At 53.7% G+C, this 20,899-nt stretch overlaps 1 protein-coding gene across 1 annotated transcript; it reads right to left on the bottom strand.

Annotated features, from left to right (window-relative positions):
• Nucleotides 1–134: 134 nt before the first annotated feature.
• Nucleotides 135–12,141, bottom strand: CSDC2 (cold shock domain containing C2). The gene is made up of 4 exons (XM_006174701.3): nt 11,638–12,141; nt 3,590–3,882; nt 2,702–2,824; nt 135–2,105 (listed from the first exon to the last, which is right to left on the bottom strand). Exons 2-4 carry the CDS (start codon nt 3,763–3,765, stop codon nt 1,943–1,945), a joined length of 462 nt encoding a protein of 153 aa, XP_006174763.1. The 5' UTR covers nt 3,766–3,882; nt 11,638–12,141; the 3' UTR covers nt 135–1,942.
• Between the last annotated feature and the right edge of the window lie 8,758 nt (nt 12,142–20,899).

Here is a 20,899-nt window from a genome sequence, read left to right as displayed (position 1 = left end):
CCTTACCCCGGTCACACAGGGAGTCTTTGATACAGCCGAGGAGGGTGGGCCATTGAAGCCCCAAACAAGGGCTGTTTGGGGTGTCCTCCCAAGCCCCTTCCCCTCGGACCCAGACAGACAGAGGCATCTCTGGCTAGGCTGAGTCACAGTTGAGGGTTTATTGCCAGTGTTAGGAAGGTTGGGGGAGTCCAGGTGGCTGGGGGGTCCTGGACAAGATCTGACAGGACACCGTGGGGCCATGAGTGGGGCAGCCCCAGGGCTGGTGCTCCCTGGCTAGTGCCTAAGAAGGGGGCCTACTCTTGGGGTGGGTGTCTTGGGGGCTTCTAGGAGTTAACTGGCACCAATAAACCAGCCAAGGAAGCCAGGGAGCTACGTTTCTCAGAGCAAAGGCGTCAGGCCTTGCTGGAGTAGCCCAAGCTCAGGGTGGGATGTCAGCTAGGCTGGGCCATTCTGAGTTTAGGGGGCGGGCCAGCACATCTTAGCAGCTCTAGTTTCCCACCTCTGTGGTGGGGACAGGGAAGAGCTGCACATACCCAAGCTGGTCTCCACCCTGGGGCCTTGGGGCACCTACATACAGGGCCAAGGACCCTCCTAGACAGTCACTGACACCCCCCCCCCTTCCTGGGCATTTGAGTCCCCATTTCACTCAGACTGGGTCTCAAAAGGGTCACTCCCTGGCAGGCCCTCTCTTGAACCCCATTTCTGCCCCCATCAGGTGATGTGTTCTCTGGAAGGAAGTCGGGTGGAAGGTAGGGGGAGGCAGAGCCCCTCCTTCTTGTCCTCCCAGGCCAGGCCAACCCCCTGCCCAAGACTGAATGCACACAAACACACGTCCTGGCCCACAGGACTCCAGGTGAGAGGAACACCACACGTCTTAAGGGATGGACAAGACAGGGACCACACCTCAGCCTCTGGCCTACTGGGGACCAGCAGGAGACACTGTCCCACAGTTTTCGGAAGAGGGCCCAGCAAGGGGGCTGCAAGGCTGGTGGTCTCCCAGCCTGAGGGCTGTTCTGGTGGGTGCCCCTGCCTGGCCCTGTCTGTGGGGATGTTGGTCTGTCCTTTGCTGGGTCCTCAGCAGCACGAGCAGAGCATCCGTGGGGTTTGTGAGGCAGGACAAAGAGTGTGGCTCCAACCAAACTAGGGGAGACATATCCCCACCCCTCTGCAGACTGGCGCCTCCTCAGGCAGAGTGGAGGCAGTGAGGCTCAGCGTGGCCCAGGGTAGGGGACATGGCCTCAGTTAGGGGTTCACAGAGCTTTTGCCAGGCTGAGGGGGAGGGACTGGCTGGCAAAACAGGAGCCCCCAAACTGCCTTTCCTGCTTCTCCAGTGTGCTGAGGAAGAGAAGGAAGGAAAGCAGGCTGGGCCTTGGCAGTGGGGAGGGGGCTTTCTGCCTCCAGGTTTTGCCTTCTTCCCCTGCGAGAGGCCGGGAGGCTCCCACACAGCACTCACTGGCCTGGCTTCTGAGGGGAGGGGTCCAGGCCACAGTGGGAGACCCCAGCCCAGGGTGGGAGGTGTGAGTAGCAGAAGCAGAGTCTGGCCCCGGGGCCAGGCATGGGACACAGGCTAGGGGAGCAGGCTTATATGGGGCCCCGCTGCTGCCCAGACTCCCAGTCCCAGGCCTGACACAGGCCCTGGAGGCCCTGTGGCCACATGGACGGGTGTTAGGAGGGCAAGAGGGTCCTGTGCTGTGTGGCGGGGAGAGAAGGAAGGAGTGATGAGCAGAGAAGGCAGGACTGGTGGCCTCGGTACAGCTCACAACAGTCACGGGGGTGGATGGAGGCACATATTCACGGCCACAAGCACAGACAGACAGATGTGCACACCGAGACTGCCCCAGGGACTTGGTCAGCCAGTGCAGTGGGGCATGGAACCCGCTGCTGCCCATCTACCCAGAGTCGCTCCCCACCCGCCCAGCAGCTGGCACGTGAGCCGCCCAGCCTAGGAGCCCACAACCTGGCCGGACCACGTCTCGTGGGGAGTGTGTGGGGCCAGCTGGGTGAGCACCACCTCCACGGCTTGGAACTTCTGGTTCTTGGGCGGGATAGGGCACATCTTGTAGGTCACCTCGTCGCCTTCCACTGGCACGTACTCCCCCTCGATGCTGGTGAGCGGGAGAGGGGTGTCAGCCCCACAGGCCCCACTCCCAGGACGACCCCTGTGGTCTGACCTGAAGGAGGCCTTGCGCTGGGCTTAGCTAGGCCAGGGAGCCTGAGCCAGCTTCCCGTCTCAGAGCCCCAGTTCTCTGATCTGTAAAATGGGAATCATAAACAGTCCTGTGCTATAAAGTGAGATGTGAAAGGGCTCAGGGAGGTCTCCGAGGCTTAAAGCCCAATGACCTCGCGAGGTCACACCTGGCATTAGGGCTGGGGGCCAGGCCTAGACCACCTCTCCTACCTTCTGGCCTACCCTCCAGGCTGAAAGATCCAGGGACTGGCCCAGCCCTCTCAGCCCCTATGATACAGAAACAGGGTCCCAGGACTCAGCCCCTGGTGCCCAGGGCTTCTGGGGTCTGAGCACTCCCTTTCCACCTGGCCCAGCCCTCCTCCACCCATGCGCCCGTAGGCTCTATGACAGGAGAAATATGCCAGGAACAGACTTTAGCCAGTGAGGGGAGAAGCCTAGGGAGGCCTTTCTTGAGGCCCTGCTGGGTCACTGCAGCAGGGGCCCAGCCAAGAACAGGGGGCTGGGGGGACTCACTCAGATACATGCACGAAGATGTCCTCGGACCCGTTCTCGGGGGTGATGAAGCCGTGGCCCTGTGAGCGTGAGAACTGCTTACAGACACCTTTGAACACGGGGCCAGCTGAGGCACGGGCTGTCCTGAAGATAAGGTAGGGGGAATGAAACTGTGGCCTGAGGAACCCCTCCCTGGACCCCCGTGGCCCTCCTGGGCCCTGCCTGCAGAGCCTGCTTCAGGACTGTGGAAAACCCTCCGCAGACCAGAAACTGCCCATTGTTAGACCAGCTCAGTCCTCTCCTCATCCCATTGGACAATAAAGAGACTAAGGCCCAGAGAGGGGAACTGGCTCTCCCGAGGTGCACAGCAGGTGGGTCTCCTGACACCCAAACAGTGCCCCTCTCTCTGCACAGCACACTCCCCTTCTGAGGTGGTTTGGGCTTACACGGATTCCTGATGTAAGGTCTCTGAGTGAAGAATGTCCAGCCTAGGCTTGAATACCTCCCACGATGGGGAGCTCACTAACTCCTGAAGTAGCAGTATCCATCCTGTTCACTCACTTGTCATTCACCCATCATTCATCTTTTATTAAGCCTCTGCTCTGTGCCTGGCCTTGGGTTGGACACAGGGCACAAACAGCACTTGCATTAAAAACTCCTCTTTGCCCAAGCCAGGTCAGTCTCCCTGTGGCTCCCACATACCCCCTCCCCAGTTTGAGTCCACCCAGCGACCTACCCCAAAGGCCCAGGGCTGGTCTCTGTCCAGCCTGCCCACCCCTCTCCAGAGGTCGACCCCATGTCTCTGTTTTTGCCCAGGCTGTTTCATCCACCCGGAGCACCTGGGCAGCCCCAGTTGGAGCCCGGTCCCGGGGAAAGATCACCAGAGCCTGGGCGAGGGCAGGTACTCACGCTGAATATGTCCTGGTCCGTTTGGTGGGCAGGGGACTGGGCAGGTCCCTAGATGAGACACCGCCCCGCTCCCAGACCCTGCTGCCCTCCCGGTGGAAGGGGAAGGTGGGCCAGACAGGGGACTTGGGGGAGTGGAGCGGTGGCACGACCGGGGACGGTGTGGACTCCGAAGTCATGGCAGGGCCAGCAGGAGAGCTTGATGGGCTCCTGGGCACAGAAGCCGGTGAAAGGCGTCCTTGCGGGCAGGGCCCGGCCTGGCCCCGCTCGGCGGCCTCACCAGCTACAGGCTCCGTCTGCAAGGAGGAAAGAGAGGTATAGCTGAGTGTGGTCCAGGGTGGGCAGCTTCTGGACACGAGGCTGAAGGGCTGGGGCTGCCTGCTACTCCTTACAGGGTGACTTCAGATCACTCACAGCCCTTGCTTGACTCAATGTCCTCACCAAAAAGACAAAAAAGCCACACAACCTTTCTGTGGGCTGAATTGTGTTCCCCTAAAAATCATATGTTGAAGTTCTAACGCTCAGTGTGATGGTATTTGGAGATGGGACCCTTGGGAGGTAACTAGGTTTAGATGAGGTCAGGAGGGTGGGGCCCCCATGATGGGATTGGTGCCCTTAGAAGGGGAGACCCTGGAGAGCTTGCCGCCTCTCTCCCTGCCCTGTGAGGGCACAGCCAGAAGGGGCTGCCTACAACTGAACCAGACTATGCTGGCTCGTTGATCTTGGATATCTAGCCTCAGAACTGTAAGAAGTAAATGTCTGTCTTGTTTAAACCCCCATCTGTGGTATTTTGTTATGGTGGTCCAAGCTGACTAAGGCTAACTTCAAAGTCCTTCCAGCCTGAGGTTCAGTTCTTTAACTTGGAGGCCTAGGAGGTGGGATGGATTAAGTGGCCAGTGATGGTCTGGAAGACAGTTTGGCACAACTGCTAGCAGTTTCAAATCCACAGACCTGGGTTCGAATCTCAGCTTTGTCACCTGTAGTTTGGTGACCTCAAGCAAGCCACTCAACAGTTCCAACGTGGTGGTGAGAGTGTGGGCTCCGGACCCACATGGCCTGGGTTTGAATCCTGGCTCCTCTACCTACCAGCTATGTGGCCTTGGTCAACACTTATAACCTTTGACTGAGTTTCCTGCTCTGTAAAATGAGGACAGTGTTGGTTCTTATTTCACAGAGAGGTTGCTGTGAGGGTTCAGTGATTTTCCACATGCTTAGAACAGGACCAGAGCATGGTGAGCTCTTGGGAACGTTGGCAATTTTTCCCTAACCCCAGTCTCCTCCTTTCTAAAATGAGGCTGAAAGTGCTTACCATGCAAGGTTACCGAGGATTCAATGGTTTAGTGTGTCTGACAGATTCTGGCATCTCATAGATACCCAATAAATTGCTATTATCAATACAAATCAATAGAAATTCTCACATCTGCAGCTCAGTGCCTGGATGACCTTGAAAAAAGCTGATCCTATATTTTTCCCTGCAGAGAAAAGCGAATGTAGTTCCCCACCCCATGCACTCACCCACCTCCCCTCCCAGGGTTTGGGAAGTCTTAAACCCCAAAAGATGCCAAGCTGTTGACTGAGCCTGGGGTGGGCAGTCTGCCACAGTGGGGGCCACGCAGGATGCCTGGACCAGGAGAGCTCCAGTTCCACTGCTTATTAGCTGCTGACTTGGGTAGCATGTCCACCAGCCTCAGCTTCCTCGTCTGTAATAATGGAGCTGATAAGCCCTGCCTCACTCCCTCACAGGCTGTGTGATGCTTGGCTAAGGGGAGAATATAAGCAGCGCCCGTGGTCTGTGCTCATATAGGAGTGGTGGGGGGGTTGGCAGTTCTCCACCTCCTCACCGCCGTTCCTTCACTCCCCCACCCCTCACCCAGACGCCCTGGGGCCACAGGTGAATCCCCAAGCCAAGTCTATTTCTGGCCTCCGTCTTGCCCTCTCCCCACCCCCAGCCTGTAGTTTCCAGGGAAGGATTCGCTCCTTAGGACTCCAGAGCCCAGGGGGCCCCAAAACACTGCACAGCAGGGCTGGAAGAGCCGAGGGGTGCAACCCTCCATCATTGGAGCAGGTCCCCTGGCCCCGGCTCAAGGTCACACAGCAAGAACTTTTCTGGGTCAGGGTGATGAACTGGCTCTGCTAACCCTAGAGGTGGAGATGAAGCCTCTCTCCTCCGCTGGCCCCCAACATGCCCTCCTCCAGCCAGGAGCACTGCAGGGGGTGAGAACTGCCCCTCACGGCCCCTGACAGCCCCTTACCCTGATGTGGAGTTTTTCCCTCTGAGCCCACTCGAGGTAGGGGCTGGCAGGTTTAGCATTTTTATCCCCATTTTAGAGGAAAGAAAACTGAAGCTTCAAGAGGAAAAGCAGTCACACAAAAACTTGCACATAAATGTCCACAGCAGCATTATTTATAATAGCCCCCAAATGGAAACAAGCCAAAGGTCTATCAACAGATAAATGGATGAACAAAATGTGAATATTATTCAGTCGTAAAAAGAAATGAACACTGAAACCTGCTACAGCACAGCTGAACCTTGAATCATAATGCTGAGTGAAAGAGGCCAGTCACAAAAGACCACATATTACATGATTCCATTCATGTGAAATGTCCAGAAGAGGCAAAGCCACAGAGATGGAAGGTAGATGAGTGGTTCCAGGGGTTGCGGAGGGGGAGGGAAAATGAGGAGTGACTTCTAATGAGTTCAGGGTTTCTTTTCAGGGTGGTGAAAATATCCCAAAATTGACGACAGTGATATTGCATGACTTTGTGAATATACTAACAACCAATAACTTAAACTTAAGCAGGAGAATTACCTGGCGAGGGAATTATATTTCAATAAAGCTGTTACGAAAAAGGAAGACCGGCAGCAGAGCTCCCCAAGATGACACAGCCAGGACGGCGGGGAGATGCAGGCCCTGCAGCGCACTCCTGGGTGCCCCCTGCCCCACCTGGGTGTGGGCGGCAGGTGGTGGGGACAGAAGCTCGGCCGGCCTTCCTTCCTCCAGGAAGCAGGGCAGTCCTGGCCTGCCCACTGTACAGTTTTCCCAGGCCTGTTATTGTGCTTGGTGGTGACAGCCAGTGCTGGGAGGTCGTGGGGGAAGGGGAGGGAGGAAGATGGAGGAGGGGCAGAGGCAGCCCACAGTGGTTACCAGGGAGATGCAGCTGAGCAGCCCTGCTCCCCGGCCAGGCCTCCAGACCCAAGGCTGAGCGTGGATCCCAGGCCTCATGCAAAGCAAGCAAGCGGTGGGGAAGGGGAGAGAGGCACTGATTACCTAGGGTTAGGATTGAGGGCAGCTCCTCTCTTCCCCTCTCCCAAATGGACCAGGTGGCAGAGAGGAAGAGGAAGGGGACAGGATAACAGCAAGAACTGGCCTTCTCCCCTCCAGCGCCCTGTCTACACCCACCCCCAGCCTGCAGCCCCCACGGTGCCCTGAGTGCTGCTCTGGTATCTCCCCTCATCTCCCTCCTCTTCTGGAAAATGGGGATGAGCGCTTCAGTGAGGATGGAATGGGATGGAAAGTGGGAAGCACTGGGTAGGTGCTGGGTGAGAAGTTGCTCCTCCTGGACAGACGGGGCTGCTAAGTTGGGCATGGGGAAAGAGGGCGTGGATGGAAGGAGAGACCCGAGAGCCAAACCCACCCTTTCCTCTCATCTTCCTTGCTTCCCCAAGGACTGTCCTGCCCACTAGCTCCCTACCCTGCCCCTCATAGCCTCTCCTTTCATCAAATTCCTGCAACAGCCCTTTAAGGCTGGTGCTATTAGTACCCCATTTTGCAGATGAGGAAACTGAGGCTCAGAAAGGCTGTCACTCACTCAAGGCCACACAGCAATTAACATCTGAGCCAGGACTTGTACCAGGGCAGTCTGACTCTGGAGCCTTGGAGTGGGAAGTCAGGAGTCCTGGGTTCAGGCTCTGCATTGCTCCTGACTTGCTGTGTGACCTTGGACAGTCTTTCCCTCTCTGGGCCCTGCCAGAGACCTGGATTTGAAGGAGCTGCACAATGTGGGACAGCCTGGGAGACCAGGGAGAAAGGAACAAGGGGATGCAGAGGAAGCCTCTGCTTTAGACCCTTTCTCCAGAGTATTGCTGCAGAAAGGGGCACGTGAAGACAGAGCTTTCATTGTTTGAATGTTATCTACATTGCAAAGTCTTTACAGAAATTACTTTCCATTTTTAAATCTCCCTGAAAGGGTGAAATTACAATTGTTTACATTTTACAAAATAGGAAGTTGAAGTTCAGAGACGTTAAGTGATTTGCCCAAGGTCACACAGCAGGTAAATGACAGAGGTCAGATTCTTCTGAAGGCAACCAGTGCTTATAAGGATAAATTCTGTTCCTGGTTCAGCCAAGATGAGGCTGGAGTTTTCCTGAAAGAACTTTCCCTGAGAAACTAAAGGGGAAAATTAACTCCTCCAAGAGCAGAGAAACAGATGTGTTTGTAGAACATTTGTTTCAACTCAAACAGAGCTAAAGCCCAGCCCCCAAGGGATTCAGTGTGCCCATCTAGAGACATCTGCGGCCTGGAATAACACCCTTCCAAACTAGCAGTTGGAGGGTAAGAGTACAGCGCGGCACCCATGTGGCTCAGGTTGAATCCTGGCTCTACAGTGTCCTGGCTGAGAGACCCTCCCTTTCTGAGCCCCAGTTTCCCCATCTGTCAAATAAGGCTGTAGCACCCTGTCTAGGTTATGGGAGGAGACATGGAGTTTGGGTCAATGGTCCACCTGTGAGTGTTTTGGTTCTGACTCTCCCAGTCAAGCTTATCATTAATTCCCTGTGTGGACATCAAACCCCAGCAATTCTTCAGACAAAAGGACCTGATGAGGGGTGGGGCAGTAAAAACAAGACAACAGGGCTGTTCGGTGATACAGCATCATGGGGCTATGGATAGTGATTCAGCCCTGTCAGCAGATGACCTGGCATTGGGGCCCCTCCAACTATCGGCTCCTCCAGAAAGAACTGGGCAGGAGATGGCCGTCAGAGTCTTCTCTTGACCATGCAAATCTCCCTCCTTCTGGGCAGATCAGGGAAAGCAAGTTGGACCAACCACCCAGTGCTATGTGACCTCTCTGGTCCTCACTCTTCTCCTCAGCTATGCAAATCATCACTGGTCCAGATGACCAGTGAGGGTCACTCCAACTCTCCTCTGAGGTCGTCAAACACACACACACCCCTGAATGTGATTTCCAGGCACTGGGACAAAAAATAAAAGAGGAGAGAGTCCTGCCCTTAGAGGGCCCCGGTCCAGTGGGAGAAACAGACAGACGAGTAGAACACAGGGCAGTTTGTCTGGATACGGCAAGAGCATGGCCACCATCTATTGATCATGAACCACGTGCTAAGTGGTGTGCCAAGCCCTTTGCCCCATTTCCTCATTTAGTCCTCACAACAACCCCGCATGATAATCACTGTTATTACCCCCATTCTTCAGAAGAGAAAACTGAGGCCCAGAGAAGTAAAGAGGCTTGCTGGGATCATGCAGTGGGTCAGGGGCATCTCTTCTATACCCTGGAGATGTTTTTGGTGGGTTACAGAAAGGCCTGGGGCAGGAGGTGGGGAGAGAGGACTAGCAGGTCCCTGAAATCTCTCGCCTCCCCTGGAGAAGGAAGAGCAGGGCTTGGATTTCTATTTCTGGCTTTGTGCTGACTCAGACCATGACCTTGGGTGAGTCACTTGCCAACTAAGGCAAGTTCAAAAACAACTCCCTCAATAAAAACATGCCAGCCCAAGCCCCCATTGTGGGGGAGCGGAGAGAGGGAGGAATGGGCATGGTGACTCAGAAAGGGGGAGGACAGGATGACGGTGGAAGGGCTTTCTGAACTTTGGGGTCTCGTCCATGAGGGCCCGAGGAGGGAAAGGGCTCCCAGGACCACCAGACAGAAGCTGGCACTTCCCAGGACCTTCCCCCTCCCCCAGCCTCCCAGACATTCCTTAAAATACATCAGTGCAGAAGCTGATCCAGCAGCTGGAGGTGACCTAATTAAACCTGGTTCTTTCCCTTCCCACAGCGTGTGTGTGTGTTTGCGTGTGTGTGTGTGTGTGTGTGTGTGTGTGTGTTGTGTGTGAGAGTGGGGGCTGCCCAAGCCAATACTTGAGCTTAACTGAGACCCTTTAACTCTCCTCCATGTCATGTGCCCAAGATCCTCTGGGGGCTTCTTTGGGAAGTGGGGGTAGGGATGCCCAGATGGGCACCATGAGAGCACTTATGTGACCCTAAGCAAGTTGCTTCCCACTCTGAGTCCCCCTAGAAAGGGGAATGGACCAGCCAAAGTCACGTTTAGAGTGGCTGAGCTTGAACTCAGATCAGTGTGACCCCATAGCCCCTGAGCTTTCCATGTGATACACCACTCATCCTGGTGACCATCATTTCACTGGCTTTGGGGCACAGCTTTCTGCATCCCGACTGCTTTTTGCCTCCCATCTTAACACTCTTCAAGGACAAAAATCCAAATTGCCCCAAGCCCTCTTCCCACCAGGCTCTGGGTCCTGGCCCTGCTGGTTGTGACCAGCTCAGCCAAGCCCTGAGCGCCCTCTGCTGGTGCCACTCTTGGGGGACTTGCCTCCAGACAAGCCTGTGGGTGTCCCCTCCCAGCCAGCTGTGTGGGACCCCCCAGTGCCCCCCAGTGCCCTCCATGGCCAGTGGGCTTCTGTGAACACTACCCGCCCATCTATCTCCAAGCCTGGGAGAAACCTCTATGGCCAAGATTGTCCTCTGGCCTCTTCAAGGCCCCTGTGTGCTGGTTCCTGCTCACACCTGTCTTTTTTTTTGAAGAAGGGTCAGACAGATCCAGAGGGGCGGGGTAGATATGGGAAAAAGGTGTTTCTGGAAAAGATTTCAAGGGAATGGCGGGGGGAGATGGGGTGGTGGGGGGAGGTTGGGAGGAGGAAACATTCAGAATTTGAAGGACCCAGAGGCCCCTGGATGGAGTCAGTTTTGGGAAACTGGCTCCCCATCACCAGGGGGCTAGAGACAGGCCCTTCCCAGGCTGAGGCCTCCACTGGAGCACATCCAGGCGGGCATGGTGCCAGGTTCTCAGAGAGATTGCCCACCCCCCACCAGGGTACATGTCCTCCTCCCCTCCCCCAGCCCCAGCGGATGCAGCAGTTCACACTGTATTTATTATTGTTCTCGCTCTGTGTCCCTCTCCCCTCTCCCTGGGAAGAGCCTGCAGGCTGGCAGCTTGGCAGGAACCTGCTGTCTCCCTTGTGGGTGCCAGCATCTCCCCTCATCTCCCCCTGGTCTCCTTGAGGGTCAGGCCCTCAGGGACTTGGCCCTAGCCAAAGCTGCCCCAGTCCCGCACCCCATGGCAGGGGGCCCAACAGCCCCTGTCTTATCACCCCTGCCCTCCAGGGGCTGCACCCTGGCCCGGGTGGAGGTCATAGCCAGACCAGCAGGCAAGGGAGAGGAGTGGCCTCGGGAGAAGCAAGAGCTCAGGGTCTGGGTGGCTCCAAGGCGAAGGGGAAAATAACATGGAGCCACCCCTCCAAGCCAATTACCACAATTATCCCCATCACACCGGGGAAGAAATAGTCAGGATGAGACAGCTGCTTCGGGTCCAACTGTCTGCCTGCCCTAGATGGTCCCTCCCCAGCCCCAGCACCAGCCCTGAATGCCAGGCGGAAAGACTTCTTTTGCTCCCTGCTACACTCGCCTTTCAGCGTCTGGTAGGAGCACAATTATTTCTCCAGTCATTTCTCTCCCCTTGGTTCCCAGACAGGAGGCTGCGGCTTGGCAGGTGTCTGCTGCCTCTTAAGCCAGACACAAGTCCCAGACACACACACTCAGACACACACACAGACACTCTCGCACAAGGAGTCGCAGAGCCTCCGCTTCCCTTGGGGGCCAGGAGAGGGGGGCAAGGAGGGTGGGATGGCCAGGTGGGTGCATCTAAATATCCCCCTGCCTCTCCTGTAAGCTGAACTGGGCTGGGCCAGCCCTAGGGGAGGTGCCCACCTTCCCAGTGCCCCCACGTTGCACTTCCCTCCTTCGCCCCCTCCAAAGCCAGTTTCCAGAGCCGCTGTGCCCTTGGCCCCCATTACCTAGCCCCTTACCTCTCCCTGGCGGTTGAGGTCCGGCGCTGCCTCGCAGCTGGTTCAGCACTCTGCTTCTCACTGGCACTCGGAGCGATAAGCAGGGGATGGGCTGTGTGTGTGACTCTGTGTGGTGTGTGTGTGTGTGTGAGAGAGAGAGCATGCGGCAGGCACCTCAGGCCCCTCACTCACTCACACACGCCTTCCTCCTGACGTCAGGAAAAGCAGGAGGGAGGGACTGGGATGGGAATTTGTACTCCCTACTTAAAGGGACACAGGGCCCTGGCTCCTCTGGCCCAGACACCACCTTCTGAGTCAGGCACAAGCAGTGTGAGAGAGTTAGCTGCGTCTCTCGGGGCCCTAAAGCTTCTTTTTCTGAAAAGTGGCTTTTATTGCCAGGCCAGGGTGTAATTTGCCTGCCAGGTGGGAGTAGCTCCTGAGGAATGCAGGGGAGGAAGCGCTGGGGACGGCCTGCATTCCTGGCAATTAGAGAGCAAGTGGTGGTGAGTGTGTGCGTGTGTGCGTGTGTGCGTGTGTGCGCGCGCGCGTGTGTGTGTGTGTGTGTGTGTGTGTGTGTGTGTGTTTAGCCACGCATGCGTGCTGGGGGCCTGCGGGGTGGGGGGTGAGTCTGGGGGAAGGGAGGCCACAGCAGGGTCCCAGGGACTCTCAGACCTTCCTCTCCCCTCTGTATGCTCAGAGTGTCCCCTGTCCTTCATCAGTCTGTCCCTCACTTGGCTCTGAGATCCTTGCGAGTGGACGAATGTGGGCAAGTCACAGAAACTCTTCTCTTTCTCTGTCTGGCCCGCAGTAGGCGCTTGAGATATTTCTACAGAATCGAAGAGGACCCTAAGGGAGCGAAATGTTGCTTCACACACATACACACCACAGCCTGGGAGGCTCTCCAGGCTGGAGGGCTGCCCCTCCTGGGGAGAGCCCTGCTTTCCACATCAGAGAAGTCCTGGGTGTGAATCTCAGCCCTGGCCCTTCCAAGCTGTGTGAACTTGGACAAGTCTCTTAATGATTCCGGTCCTCCACAACCTTCCCTAAAGTAGGGAAGGAGGCCGTTTCTGAGAGGGCTGTCACAGGCTCCTGTATAGAAGCCCCGGCCTGGCTGGAGGAGGCCCCCACAAATGGGTTCCTCTTCCCTCTTCTGTCCCTTTTTCTCAGCCTCAGCTTGGAAAGAAGAAAGTCTGTCCCTGATGTATCTTTAGTATCTTTAGTACTACTGAGGCAGGCTGGCATTTTTGAAAGAAGCCTTATTAAAATAAAAAGAAGGGGGGAGTTTTAAGGGAATGAATCAAGAAAAATACAAATAACTAATAAAAATAGCTAGTAAGAGGCATTGAGGGCGTCCCACCTGTCAGGCAATCTGCTTTGCCCTCATTTCAAGCTCACGACAATCCAATAGTCTATCATCAATATCCTGACATTGCTGGTGAGCAAAGAGAGGCTCGGACAGAAGGAGTGACTTACCTGGTTAGAGGGGCAGTTGAACTGGGCTCTCCAACGCCACAAGTCCCTGCCCTTGCAGAACCTCGCAGAACAAACAGGCTCAGACAGTCCAGGTTTCTGATTCTACAAGGGAGGCGGTTATACTGTTAGCTGTTGCTACCTGAGGCCCGCAGTTCTGATTCTATTCCGCTTGGTCTGAGGTCCCTGCCCAGAGGACCCCCTGCACTCCTCTTTACATCTGCCTCTTTGTTTTCACCTTCATCTCTTCCAAAGATAATAATAGTTTTCAAAGTGCTCTGACAGGCATTATCCCACCTGCTTCTTATAACAACTCGGTGAGGTTTACCTGGATGAAGAACCAGGCTTGAGGGATGGTGGGTGTCCCCCAGTCACTTGGCTCAGAAGAGACAGAAAGATGCGCCAGTGGCCTGAGCCCCGGGCTCTGGACCCATGGTTTTCACACTCACCCACTTGTCCTTCTGGAGGAGGCCTGCGGCCAGGGTAGACACCTGCAATTTCCCCTGCGCACCACCACTGTGCCTTCTGTGGGGAACTGCCTGCCTGCTTTCCCCTGGGGAGTCCCCTCTCCCATCTCTTTGTCCACAGGACCCCTGGCCCAGGCCCGGCCAGTCAGAACCAGAGTTGGGACTGGGGCTGAAGTTCCAAGGCTTCTGAGTTGGTAGGGCTTTGGCCTTGGGCTGCGGGTGCCTGGGCAGTGGATTACAAACAGATAGGGCCGCAGGGGGGCGTGGCCAGGGAGGACCTCTCTCAGGTGATGATGATGAGAAGGACGAGAAGTGACAAGAAGGAGCCAGCTTTACCAGAATCTAGAATGAAGACGTTGTGGGAAGAGGGTACAGTTTGTCAGAAGGCCCTCAGGTGGGTATGAGCTTGAGGGGCACCAGAGGAATGCGAAGGAGGCTGGTGTGGCTGGAGAGGGTGAGGTAGGATATGAGAATGGAGGCGGGGAGGCAGGGCCTCAAAGGCCAGTTCTGAGGAGGCTGGGGACGTGGTCCACTGTGGACGAGGCCAAGGCAAGGGCCAAGGTCCTAGGTCCTGACCCCTCCCTTCGCATCCAGCCCCCTTCTCCGAGGCCCCTCCCCACCGGCTGGCGAACATGTGCCGGGGCTGCCAGGCAGCCAGGGAGCCCTGAATGAAGGAGGCTGGGCTGAGGTTTGAAGGAGTGTTATGATTATTCTCCACAAAGATGAGAGGGCACAGCTGTTCATTCAGGAAATGAGCAGCCTGTGGCACCACCCACCCACCCACCAGCAGCTGAGTAACAAAGAAATCATCTGCTGGAAACTAGGGGCTCCGCCGTGGAGGCTATTTTTGTGAAAACTGAGAATTCAAAACTCATCTCCTCTTAAGCCTCCCTCGCCTTGGAGAAGCTGACAAGGTGAGTCAGGGCCGAGGAGCCCCTTAGTCTTATTAATTCCAACCAAATTATAATTCCCGCTTTGTTACTGACGGTCAGCCCACCAGTGGGGGCCAGTCCTGGGTTAATGCAGCCTTGAAGCCACATAATCCTTTAAGGTGTATACATCCCTAAATTGTTGGTGCCACTTGACAGATGCTGAAATTTAGGCACCGAGAGGTTAAGAAATTTACCCAGCATCACACAGCTGGTGGAGCTGGATTAAAACGCGGGCGTTCTGGCTTCATTACACTCCTGTTCTTTCTGCTACACCACGTTGCCTCTGAGGTGTCTTCAGTTCCCAGAATGCCTGTCTCCTCCGCTGTGGGACTCATCTCCAGCCTATACTAATGACTTTTCCCGGGAAATCAGAGTGGTCCTTCCCTCCTCTCTGGCTCTCTCCCAGTCATTTTCTCTAATTCGATGACTGTTCCTCTGCCAGAGAAGATTTTTTCTGCAGCTCCGACCACATCATTTGTTCATTCACTCATACATTCGACAAATATTTACCGACTCCTTTCTACGTGCCAGGTGGCCCAGGCTGGAAGACTGCAGTGGACAAGGCAGGTACATGCCTCGAGTTTACGAAGCTCATGTCTTGGCTAGGAAGAGACGTAGTACAAAGTGCACAAACACATCGATGTGTAATCACAGACTCAGAAGACAACAAACAAGCAGAGTAAGATGAAGACTGGGAGGGCCAAGTCCACCTTCTGAGACAGAGGCTCTGAAACGGGGCCCTGTAAGCTGACTCCAAGGGGTGAGAAGGAGCCAGCCTTGTAAAAAGCAGGGAAGAGTGTTTTCCAAAGAGAGAACAGCGTGGGTGAACTCCCAGAGGCAGGAAAGAAGCTTGAGGTCACTGATGTGGCTGGCAGAGAACCAAAGGGCAGAGGCCACATCATGTAGGGTTTGGGGGGCCTGGCAAGAGGCTGGCCCCTTATCTGAAATGAGATGGTGTCTGTCGCTGGCAGCCTCGTAGCCTTGTCCAGGGCAATGGTCAGGGCAGGCAGGTGGATGGGAGGATGGCGGGGGGGGCTCTCCTGACCTTGCCCTGGGCCTGGGGCCTGTCCTGGGGCCTGTCCTGGGGCCTGTGGGTGAGGGCCTCATGAAGTAGCTGCCTGGATCTCCTCAAGTCACCGGGAGGAGCTCTCTGTGATGAGGTGAGGGGGTCCTTGGCCCACAGCCAGCCTCCCCTGAACCCTTCCCTTGGGCCTACGTCTAGGATTAGGATTAGTTTAGGTTTAGGAGGAGCCAGGCCTCCATCAGCCATCTGTTCACAGACACACACTCCTGAACACCCTGGGCCTTGGGCCTCCAGCGTTCTCAACACTGAGTGCTCCCCTCCATCCCTGAGCAAGGCTGTCTCCGACCGCCCTGGCCGGAGGGGCCACCCCACTCACTCACTGTCACATTACACATGGACCCTTTCACAACAGCAGTGCCTGAAATGATCTCCTGCATCTGTGTGTTTCCCGTTTCCGGTTGGTCCCTCTCCCTGGAGCACAAGCCCCCAAGAGCAGGGCCTCCCTCATGCACGGTAGCCCTAACAAATAGCTGTTGACTTTCCATACTTTGCTTTTAGCTCAAACTAGAACAGAGAGCAACGTCCTGGGATGTTTTGTTTAGGTCTCTTCTGGAATCACCGTTCCCAGTGGACTTCAGCTGTGCCTTTGCCTCCACGGAGGGTGTTTTAAAAGTACACAAGTGAGAGTTGTTCTGGGCCTTTCCGGGCACTGTCAAGGGCATCACTCTGCTCCTCAGAGCCTCCATACCTTAAGAATCTGGAGAAAGTCCACTGAGGGCTCAGAATCCAGAAAATCTGGACACCTGGTTCGTTTCCATATTGTAACTGAAATGTTTTTCTGTTTGCTTTGCCTGCTAGAAAGCTTGGAGCCAAATTCTTCCTCAACCAACAGCGAGTTTATAGGACCATTCGTATTTTAGGGCTAATCTTCTAATCTTCTCTTTTCATCCTTTAATTTAATCGTCCAACAAATATTTGTCCTGGGCTTATTGTGTGCCTGGTGCTTTTCTAGGTACCGGGGAATCAACAGTGAACAAAACAGACAAAATCCCTGTCTTCATGGCACTTACAGTCAAGAGGCAGAGAGGCAGCAGACAACCTAATAAATAACCGTGTCATATGTTGGGAGACGATAAATGCTGTAGAAGATCGTTAAGCAGAGAGGTGAGGTAGAGGGTGGGCGGTGGTGTTGGGTGGTTTGCAGTTTAAAATGGGGGGCGCTGTCCAACAACAGATGAATGGATAAATAAAATGTATAAATATACAGTGGAACACTACTTAGCCATAAAAGGAATGAAATAATATCATTTGCAGCAACATGGCTACACCTAGATATTATCATACCAAGTGAAGTAAGTCACTCAGAGAAAGACAAACATCATGTGATATCACTTATATGTGGAATCTAAAAAATGATACAAGTGAACTTATTTACAAAACAGAAACAGACTCACAGACATAGAAAACATACGGACGGTTACCGGGGAGTGGTGGAGGAGGTGGGAGGGAGGGACAAATTGGGAGTTTGGGATTGGCTGATACAAACTACTATGTACAGAATAGATAAACAAAAAGGTCCCACTGTGTAGCACAGGGAACTATATTCAGTGGCTTGTAGTCACCTGTAATGAAAAAGAATATGAAAAAGAATATATGTGTATGTATAACTGAATCATTATGCTGTACACCAGAAACTAATACAACATTGTAAACCAAAAAATCAAAAAATATTAAAGTAAATAAATAAATAAATAATAAATAAAGGGAGGGGAGTGGAGTCAGGGAAAGCGTCACCGAGGTGACATTAGAGCAAGAGCCTGGAGGAGGTGAGGGATGAAGACATGAGGGTGGTGAGAGGAAGAATGTTCCAGGGAGAGGAGAGAGCACCAGGCCGAGGCCGTGAGTGGGGAGTATGCCCAGGGTGTCAGAATCAGTCACCAGGCAGAGGACTGGGGCGTGTGGTCCAAGGGGTAATGGGATGCTCTGCTCCCCCAGGGCTCCGAAGGCGTCCTGAGGACTGGCTCTTCCCCCGGGTAAGATGGAGCATTGCTGAGTCAAGAGAGGAGATTGAGAATTCCTGAGTCACACTTTAACAGTGTCTCTCTGGCTTCTGTGTTGAGTATAGACAGTGGAGCGTGAGGGCAGGAATGTGGAAACCAGGGTAGAGGCTGCAGCAAAGGCCCAGGAGAGGGGTAAGGGTGGCTGGGATGCCAGAGTTGCAGTGGAGGTGATGGGAGAGGTTTGGATTCTGGATGCATTTGGAGGTAGAAAAAAACAAGATTTGTCCGGGGTCCATGGAGGGTGTAAGACACAAAGAGGGTCAAGTATAATTCTCAGGTTGTAGCCTGAGCAATTGGAAGAATGAAGTCCTTTTCCAAGACGGGAAGACTGTAATAGGAGCAGCTTTGAGGGGGAGGGACGACCAGGAGTTCCATTTTGGTCCAGGTTAAGCTTGAGTTGCCAAATGGAGATGTGGAGCAGGCAGGTGGACTAGGGGAGAGGGACACGTGGGAGCCGTCAACTGTGAATGATGCTTTGAGCCCTGCGGCCACAGAGGTCCCCAGGCGGAGTGTAGACTGAGCAGCTGAGCCCTGAGGCCTGCCAACATTTAGAGGTGGGGAGAGGAGCCTGGGAGGTGGGAGGAGAACCTGGGTAAGCCTGGGCTCCTGGAAGCCACATAGAGTGTGTGAAGGAGGAGGGAGTGACCAGCTGGGATAAATGCTGCTCTTAAGGACTGAGAATTACCATTAGCAATGCGGATGCCATTGGTGACCTTCAGGGAGCAGCTGGGGTTGAGAGGTAGGGCCCAAAACCTGCCCGGAGCAGGAAGAAGAGGACAAGAAGGGAGGATTTGGAAACAGTGAGTGCAGACGACTCCTTCTAGAGGTTTTGCTGGTAAAGAGAGCAGAAAATGGGGCAGTAGCTGGAGGCAAAGGGGGCCGAGAAAGTTTTTTTTTTAATAAGATGTGAAAAAATCTTAATTGCTTTTTTAATTTAAATTTTAGTCAGTTTTGAATTTGAATAGGTGCTATGTTCCCATGATCCCAAGCATCAAAGATTCTGAAGGACATTTGGAAAAAAAATTTCCTTTACCCCTGTCTCTCTCCCACAGCCCTCAGGCATTCAGTTCCTTGCCCTGGAGACAGCCAATGTAATTAGTCCCTGGAGTACCCTCCCAGAGGGCACGTGAACACACACACACACACACACACACACACACACACACACACACACACACATACATTTTCCTCCTTTTTACATGAATAGTAACATCCCACACACACTGCTCTGGGCCTTGCCATTTTTATACTTAACAATATATTCTGAATATCATTCTTTATCAATACGCAGAGAGCATTCTCATTCTTTTTTTCTGGTTTCCTATTATTTTACTCTACAATACACCATGTGTATTTTTCTATCCAGTCCTCCCCTGATGGACAATCACTGAAGCTCGGTTCTATTATTATCTGCATTTTACAGAGAGGCAACAAGATGCTGAGAAGTTCACGGGCTGCGCCACGGTAGCTGCGGCGTGGGAACTCCATGCCCTTAACCACCCACTGGACTCGCCTCTTCCTGGATTAGTTTCCAACCTGATTTCTTCCTCACTCCTACACTCGTAGCAATTATTTTGCTATCCTTTTGTTCATTCAAATAATACATATTTACAAGCCCTGACCTTGCACCAGGCACAGGGCTAGGCCCCAAGGATGCGGAGGGACAGGGCAGAGAAGTCCTCTGCCGTCGGGGAGCTTGCAGACTGAGTCTTTGTGTGTTTTTTGTAAGCCACCTCAAAGTTTCCAGGGAACGGCGCAGAGAATTAATAAAGAAGCCTGGTCCCTGTTTTTACTAATGAGGAAACCAATCGTGCCAACAAATCACTGTTGCAATCCTGTTAAGCTGAATACCATAAAAGAAGCCTGGGAACCCAAAACATTGAACTCTGCAATGCTGGCCTCATCCCCCGGCCCCAGCCTGGCCCTCCTCCAGTTTCCCATCTCAGTGAAAGGCCTTGGGCATTGGCTCCTCCCACGTCTGTCCCCAGGTCCTGCTCCCTATCTTTGAGACCACCCCACCGAAGACCTCTGGACTTGGCCCAACTTCGCTTTCCATGGCTACCGGCCTTCCTCAGGCCTTCTCTACAGGGGCATTCAGTCATTTCCTCTCTGCTGTTCTTGTCTCTGCATCTGCCCCTTCCCCTGCACCATCCATCCAGCTGATGTGTCACTGTGTCATTTCCGGGTTTAACCTTCCAAGGCTTCCCTTTGCTGCCCTTCGGCTAATGTGGTGGCAGAGCCCCGTGGTGAGGGTCATGGGCTCTGAAGCCTGAATCCAGCTCTGCCATTTACCTTAAATGACCTACTTAACCTCTCTTTGCCTTAGGTCAGGCAAACTGAGTTGAGATAAACAAGAATAGTAAATGATAATGAGATAAATTAGATAGTGATGAGAATACTCCATGCCTGATACACCTGCTGTGAGGATTGAAAGTTAATGAATGTTATAATAAGGCCCTTGTGTACGGACCCTGCCTAGGTCTCCAATCTCACCAGTTTTCATCTCCCCTATAAACCCAATAAAGTACTTTTGGTTCTCTGAAAGAGCATCAAATCCCCTGCCCTCTCCATGCCCCAGACTCTCTGAGCCAAAGCTGGGCCTGGGTGCCATTTCTTCTTCCCCATTGGATCTCCAACAGCTGGAACACAGTGTTTTGAATGAATGAATGAATGAGAAAGGTATTGCATTTGAGTTCTGATGGATGAGTAGGAGTTTTCCAGGTAAAGAAGTGTGTAAGGCTGGACTATAAAAGGTCTTGCTCTGTCCTTGGGGCTGGAAGCTCCCAGTGCCTGGAGGACAGAAGGGAGGTGAGACTGGAGAGGAACGTTGGATTTAGTTCAGAACTTTCTGTTCTGTTGTATGGACAAAAGATACCCATGAAGGGAAGGCTTTTGTGACAATGTGGGGGTCGCTTGCAGGAAAAACTGAGGTCAGGAGCTGGGATGTATGGTGGTTTAGCTCCAGGGCAACACTGAATTTCTTTTCTTTCTTTCTTTTTTTTTTTTGAGGGGAGGGAGGTAATTAGGTTAATTTATTCATTTATTTTAGTGGAGGTATTGGGGATTGAACCCAGGACCTTGTGAACACTAAGCAAGTGCTCTACCACTTAGCTATACCTTCCTGCTCACTGTAGCATTGAAAAGGCCTTCAGGGCAGTAGCAGTGGGAATGGAATGAAGAAGAATTTGAGAGAGATTTGAGAGCAGGAATTAATACGATCTCCTAAATACATTTACTGAATGTGTCCTAGGAATGATGTTAGGGGACTGTGGGAATAAGGAGCCGAAATAGCATTTTCCCCTGTCTTCAAGTAGCTCAAATCCTAGGAGA

The sequence above is a fragment of the Camelus ferus genome, chromosome 12 (genome assembly GCF_009834535.1).
Source record: "Camelus ferus isolate YT-003-E chromosome 12, BCGSAC_Cfer_1.0, whole genome shotgun sequence".
In the NCBI taxonomy this organism is placed as follows: Eukaryota; Metazoa; Chordata; class Mammalia; order Artiodactyla; family Camelidae; genus Camelus; species Camelus ferus.
Note: the sequence above shows the minus strand (reverse complement) of the source record. Positions and strands in the feature narration are given on the sequence as shown.

Excerpts from the sequence above, each read along its gene's own strand:
- CSDC2 (XM_006174701.3), bottom strand. The coding sequence starts at position 3,765 with ATGACTTCGGAGTCCACACCGTCCCCGGTCGTGCCACCGCTCCACTCC. Across the intron at positions 2,825-3,589 it reads CGGACCAGGACATATTCAGC|GACAGCCCGTGCCTCAGCTG; the intron begins GTGAGTACCTGC and ends CCTTATCTTCAG. Across the intron at positions 2,106-2,701 it reads ATCTTCGTGCATGTATCTGA|CATCGAGGGGGAGTACGTGC; the intron begins GTGAGTCCCCCC and ends CCCGCTCACCAG.